Source organism: Musca domestica, unplaced genomic scaffold, assembly GCF_030504385.1.
Source record: "Musca domestica strain aabys unplaced genomic scaffold, Musca_domestica.polishedcontigs.V.1.1 11, whole genome shotgun sequence".
Classification (NCBI taxonomy): Eukaryota; Metazoa; Arthropoda; class Insecta; order Diptera; family Muscidae; genus Musca; species Musca domestica.
The window spans coordinates 2,872,408-2,879,437 of record NW_026712133.1 but is presented as its reverse complement, the minus strand read 5'-3'; the positions used below and the strand labels follow the sequence as shown (position 1 = coordinate 2,879,437).

Sequence of the window (7,030 nt, the reverse complement as noted above, 5' to 3'; positions counted from 1 at the left end):
TGTAAGTGTAATATCTATGTTTTTGTAAGAAAAATGAACGCCCAGATAATCTTCTTGTGTTTGTTTAGACGTTAAAGTTTTTTTTTGCACCGAATGGAGACAAAGAGTTTAATGTGTCTCAAAAGTCGCTGACAGAGATATATTAGGTAGGCCTAAAATAGTAGCAAATACCTCTTCAAAGTTGCATAAAGCCAAAGCATCCGAAATAGCTGCTGGGTCAACAGAACTGTAGTCCGCATATTCATAATACAGACGGCTACGACAATGAGGTACATTCAGAGACAAAAATATAAACGAGTGATCAGAAATGCCAGGACAAGAGAATTTGAACACGATAACGGACTCAAATGCGACACCAAAAATAATCCAACAAAGAAGTTAAATTGTGCGCAACGTCAATATGTGTTGGCATTGAATTATGCACCACAGACAAATTTAAACGATTACAAACATCTCGCACCAATACACTTCGGGTCAGACCAAACGTATTATTATTAAATTTCCCCATAATAATGACATTGGAATACCTTACAACAAGGTCAGAAATTTCATCTTCCATTGCCATTATATCACCATGAGGCAAATAAACGACACTAATTAAAAAAGAACTAATATTAACAACTACCTCACAAAAAAAATTCAGCAACACCATAAGAACTTCCCCTACACACAAATTAATGACACATGTCCTGCGCAACATACAAAACAACACCACCTCCTCCGTTACCAGGTCTATCACTCCTATATGAAACGTAATCAAGTATTTTTATGGCTTCGTTTGAAATTGTAGGCTTCAACCAAGATTCTGTCACGCCAAAAATATTAAGATTTTTCCCCTCTAAAATATTTCTTATTTCATGAATTTTAAATGAAGTCTTATTTAAGTTAAAACTTCTAACATTTATATGTCCAACATTAATATTTTCCCTAAAATTAAATAGCTGATTCGACAAAAAACGATTATCACTAAAAACTTCACCTAAGCTGGTTGAAAAACGCATAATGATAATAAAGATCAAAATATAAACAATAGTAAAAAAATAACAAAATCGAAAAAAACAATCCAAGAAAATATAAATATCAAATAAATAATATACAGTACACTAAACTACTCAACAAGCTCCACTTACAACAGCACATCAACATTCCGCTGTGAAACAGAAACAACAGCATCAACACCACCAACAGAAGTATTTTCCACAGCAGAAATAACATCACCATTTAACATACTGATACACCGGGGAATATCAAATTCAAATTATTTGACGGTAAATACATAAACAGCTGATTTTGGGAAAACAAAATTATTTGCCAGAAAACAAAAATTTGACCAGTGTGTCCATAATGTGAACACACATGTGAACAACATTTGTAACATGATGTTTAATGAATAGAAAAACAAACGAATGCAATAAGTGGTTTTGTTTATTTGAAATTTTTGAATTTACTGATTTTTCATGTTTAGTAAAATATTTAATATATAGTCTGTTCCAGAACTACATGAATGTAAATGTTTTTACAACGAAAACCGATTTCCCCTTTATTATATCGAAGAAAATTGCAAAACTAGTAGATTCTTGTAGGTTCTGAAAACATTGATATGTCAAAAAATTTGTTTGCAAAATCTGTCAAATATTTGACTGTAATGTGAACATCGAATCAACCCTGTTTGAATTTCGCATTTGTTCAGTCAAATATGGGAAAACAAATTTCGAGTAAAAGTAAAACGTTTTAAAAAGTGATAGTTTTTAAAATCATACAATAGTAATATTTTCCAATAACAAACATTCATATTTTTCGTATCATTCATTTCTATTTAGAACACACACAAAAAAAAAGAAATTGTTAAAAAAATATCAATGTGAAATTGTTCAACTTTGAAATTTTTTACGGCCAACGTATTCGGGTAACATTCATATAAATACATGTGTTTTTCTTGTGTTGTGATACACGTCGACCAAGTCGTCGATAGTTTGTTCTATTATTACTATTAATCCTAATTTCATGTACTTTTTTACAAATTTCTATAAAAATCAACAACTAAAAAATTTAAAAAAAAAATTGATTATGTTACTATGAATTACGAATCGTGCCGTATGCACGGGTTAATTCGTTTACCTAATTCTAAGAGCGAAAAACCTGATTGAAAGTGCAAGCATAGACAAATAAATGTACACCTAAGTCTGTTTTTACACGGTCTATTGGACACGGTTTTGATATAACACGGTTTGAAAATTGAATATTTTTAATTTATTTACACGATTTTATTCCATTTAGCACGATTTGAAATTTTATGTACTTAAATTTTTTTGTCAAATTTAATTTTTGCGAAGTATGTTCATATCACAAAAAAGATTTATGAAAGAAAAAAGTCTGAAACCATCGATAGTTTGCGAACACTAGCTTAAAGATTTAAGTGAATTCCCCTTTAGCGCGTACAAACAATTTTTACTGGTCAAAGCAAATGTGAATAGCACTATGTGCATACAATAAAATTTACTGGTCAGAGCAATTGAAACGTGTTAATATTTTGTGAACTGTTAATGCAATAAGACGTGTTTGGTAAAGAAAAAAATAAAAATTCTTGTTTTTCACTAATTTTAATAGGTTTTAAAGATTAGGAACAAATCACCCATTTTTGTATAAGATCAATGTCTTTTTTACACGGTTTTTTTTACACGGCTTCTTCTGGAACCAATCTACCGTGTAAAAACAGACTTAGGTGTATAGACAAAGAACTATTAAAATATAGCCATTCCGGCAGATGTCACTATGGTTTATCTTGGGCCAGTAAAGTTACTCAGGGCTAGGAAAGTCACTCGAATTCAAAAACAATTTGTTCATTTTTCTGCTATTTAAGTTCTATATGTTGTTGTTGCAAAATGATTCTAAATTTTTATATTTCACGACATAATTGGGTAATGTCAATGTAAACAAAGTCACTGTTTTATTTTTAATACATACATAAAAATAAATCATAAATATTTTAAGCATGAACGACATTTATTGAAGCACTTTTTTTCAAAGATAACAGATGAGACAACTTTTTAGTCTACACATTTATTTGTCTATGGTGCAATGAGAATGAGTGTGATGAGTGAGAATGAGATGATGAGTGATTTGAATGGAACAAAGAACAAAAATATTTGTTCGCTCTGCAATTTTTATGCGGGGAATTAAGATAATATTTAAAAATTAACATACCTAATGAAAAAATAGACAACGAAAAGTTAGTTTTGTCTTTTTATCCAGATGGCTCTCATCATGTTTTGCATAGTCAACATACTGATTAATGCGATCGACCCGCTTGTACAAAATGTTTTGTACATACTTTTGAGTGGGAAATTCTAACCATTAAAAATAAATATTTCAAAATTGTAAACTTCCCAGTGGTCATAAAATATTACATGTGTACAATTCAGTGATCTTGTGCGCTGTCGCATACGATAATGTGTAGAATAATAAAGGTCATAACCCACACACACAGATATCGATGCGCCAGTAGGTAGCCAAGATCACTTGAATGAAGGGACACGCAGCCATGCAATGTTTCCTTTTAAATCTAATAATAGATAAGAACAATTGTGTGACTGCGACTAGGTTAAGTTAGATTAGTTACGGTAGTACGTAAGGAACATATACGTAAGAACATATTTTCTTTCTTACACCACTCGAAATCGAAAACACATTTCATCGTTTTTAAAAATTTGCACTTGATTATTCCAGAATTTTTCGAATTTTTCTTTTCACATTTCTTTTATTTGGGAACAATTGTCAACTAGCAAATATAATTTAGTTTATGATATTTTTAACCTTTAAGAATTGAGTAAGTTCAATATTCTCACTCAAATTCCTGAAACGATGTAGACGACATCTGCTGATACGAATTTTTTCGAAGTTAAACGGTGCAAAGACATATAATATTATAATGTGGGACATTACATTGTTACTTTTCTTCAAAAAATGGCGCTGGCTGTGGAAAAATATGTGATGTCACGATATCGTGACATAGCATTATGTTATACTTTAACAGGGCTGACACATTTTAAGGGTTGTTGTTGATTTTTATCGATTCAATGTACAAGAAACGCTCTGGAATGGATTTTTGAGAACATGTCTATCATACCTGATATTTTTTCCGCGTATTTCCGCCATTTTTCGCCGATATTGGAAAAACATTTTTTTTTGAAATTTCCAATGCATTTCTGTTATGTTGCCATCTACTACCTAGTAGAAAAATTAAAGCCTATATGCATTTTGTCCAGTCTTTGAACAGTGGAAGCATTTCTTTGTCTATATTTCCATTAGTCTATGTAATTACAGCCTGTCTTTGTAAGAGTATTTTTCCTTTTGTTTGGAATTTTAGTCAAAGAAAATATATTTGGAGTTTTTGTAGTGCATGTTTTTTTTTTTTTGTGAGTGACAAACACAAGAAAATTTTTTTTCTCCCTGTATTTTTGGTTCTTGTAACGAAAATATGCAAGCGAAATTGTCGGAAACAAGTAAGCAAACATTAAGTTCTGCCGGGCCGAACTTTTAATACCCTCCACCTTAGGGTAAAGGAAACATTTTTATATATAAAGGTATCTGAATTCAAGCGTATTTCACTTAAACTTCATATACCAATAAACCTGTTGCATAATGCAGTTAAACTTATCAAAAAAACCATAAAGTAAATGAGGCCGTTATATGGGGCCATACCAAAACGGGATCTTCTACAGACAATTTTTTACTTCAAGGATTGTCATCTATCAAATCTTCTATAATACCAAATTTGAAACAATTATGTGGGTAAATGTGACCAGGATTATCAAAATACCGAATAACGTTATATGTGCGCTATAGGAAAACGTGGAACTAAATATTCAATGTCCTGCCACCGGGCTAGAACCCATTATGAGCTAAAAATACCGATTTCTATCAAACTCTCGAATATCGGCGGGTACCGTTATATGGGGGGCTATACCTACACTAGCTACAACCCATTACGAACTAAAAAAATGTTTCGTCACCGGAGCTAGAACCTATTAAGACCTACAAATACTAATTTTTAGACAAGTCCGTTGAAAAAAATTGCAAAAATCATTAAATAACGAATATCGGGAGGTACCGTAATATGGAGCTATACCAAAACCTGGGCCTATACACACAATGTTTCTCCACACAAGCTAGAACCCATTATGACCTACAAATACCGATTTTCAGACAAATCCGTGAAAAATGTGGCAAAAATTATCAAAATACCGAATATCGAAAGGTATTCTTATATGGGGACTATACCAAAACGTAGACCGATACACTTCATTTTCAATACCAACCATTCTAGATACAATTTGTGTTGTTCTGCTCTACGTCAAATAATGTGGGATGTATCGTGATTGAAACAGACAGACGGACATCATTGAATCGACTTAGAATTGTTTGCTGATTATGAATATATATACTTTATGGGGTCTACGATGAATATTTAGGGATGTTATAAATGGAATGATAGAGTAAATATACCTTCCTCTCCTCTTTTAAAATTTTTATAAAAATCCATATAAAAATGAATAAGTTTGAATACAAACGATTGCAGTGAAAGTTACTTTTTTTAAATTATAGAATACAGGTAGTCGCATCGACACTGCTGCTGAGATAATGAACTGTCAAACTGATTTTGGAAGTGAAAATGTTGAATAAAAAATTATTGAAATTTGTAAAAATTGTTCAAAAATTCATATTATAAAACCACCGTATACGAAAACATTTAAAAATATACTTATTTTTGATAAAACATTTTAAAAATTTGTATGTTCTTAAGCGTTGATGCATCTACCTATATTCTATCATGCTTTTTTACAAAAACAGGCTGTTATTGGTCGAAAAATGAATAGAGAGCGAATCAAGTGCCATGTGAACTTAGCATTACTTAGTTAAGTTCTTGTAGTCCCTTTTACAGAATAGTTTATTTGAAGTTCCTCATTTTTGAGCAACTCCATTGCTGAAAACAAACAAACCATTTTTATTTCCTTAAAATAAGTTACTCAGTTTAAGTATTTGGAATTTTGCGAATGTAAAATTTAATCGTCATGTTTAAGAATACCTTCCAATCAGGATTTCTGTCTGTGCTTTACAGTATAGGTAGCAAGCCACTCCAAATTTGGGATAAGAAAGTGAGGAATGGACATATCAAACGTATTACTGACAATGATATACAAAGTTTGGTTCTTGAAATTGTGGGTACAAATGTCAGCACCACTTTTATAACATGTCCTGCAGACCCTAAAAAAACGTTAGGCATAAAATTGCCTTTTTTGGTTATGATTATAAAGAATGTAAAAAAATATTTTACTTTTGAAGTACAAGTGAGCATGCATTACTCTACAAATCAGATAGACATCTTAATTCAATTTTAATTTATAGGTATTGGATGATAAAAACGTACGAAGACGTTTCCGTGCCAGCAATTACCAGTCGACGACACGCGTGAAGCCGTTCATATGTACAATGCCGATGCGCTTAGATGAAGGTTGGAATCAAATACAATTCAATCTATCCGATTTTACAAGACGTGCGTATGGCACGAATTATATTGAAACTTTGAGAGTGCAAATACATGCAAATTGCCGAATTCGTCGTGTTTACTTTTCGGACAGGCTGTATTCAGAAGATGAGCTACCACCAGAATTTAAATTGTTCTTGCCAATACAGAAGCCTTCACAAAAAGCACAGGCAATATGCAGCTAAAAAAGGCAATATTATGCAGCTATAAACCTTGAATGTTGAATCGGAATAAATCTTACAATAAAATGTAGTAACAAATTGCTATTTATTGTTGCAAAAGAGTCACGCTTAGGATCTCGTGCCCTCAATATGGCAAAGGCAACAAGGGTATAAACAAATGCTACGCCTAAAATTTTAAGAAATTGTAATGTGTTTATCCCCGATTACCTGAATATTTGAGTCGAAATTGCGGTTCTAACAAATATCCCAACATACCAAAAACAAACCGAGTAGTTTTGGCTCAACTAAGATCCGGAATGTGCAG

General features: G+C 31.9%; 1 protein-coding gene across 1 annotated transcript; it reads left to right on the top strand.

The window, feature by feature from the left end:
- Nucleotides 1-5,936: 5,936 nt before the first annotated feature.
- Nucleotides 5,937-6,806, top strand: LOC101897665 (cilia- and flagella-associated protein 20). The gene is made up of 2 exons (XM_005175626.4): nt 5,937-6,347; nt 6,406-6,806. The coding sequence occupies exons 1-2, from the start codon at nt 6,072-6,074 to the stop codon at nt 6,727-6,729; spliced, it is 600 nt and encodes a 199-aa protein (XP_005175683.1). The 5' UTR covers nt 5,937-6,071; the 3' UTR covers nt 6,730-6,806.
- Nucleotides 6,807-7,030: the final 224 nt, after the last annotated feature.

Bases quoted from the DNA above. Each gene is read 5' to 3' on its own strand.
- LOC101897665 (XM_005175626.4), top strand. From the start codon at position 6,072: ATGTTTAAGAATACCTTCCAATCAGGATTTCTGTCTGTGCTTTACAGT. The intron at 6,348-6,405 runs GTGAGCATGCAT...TTTAATTTATAG, and splicing joins ATTTTACTTTTGAAGTACAA to GTATTGGATGATAAAAACGT.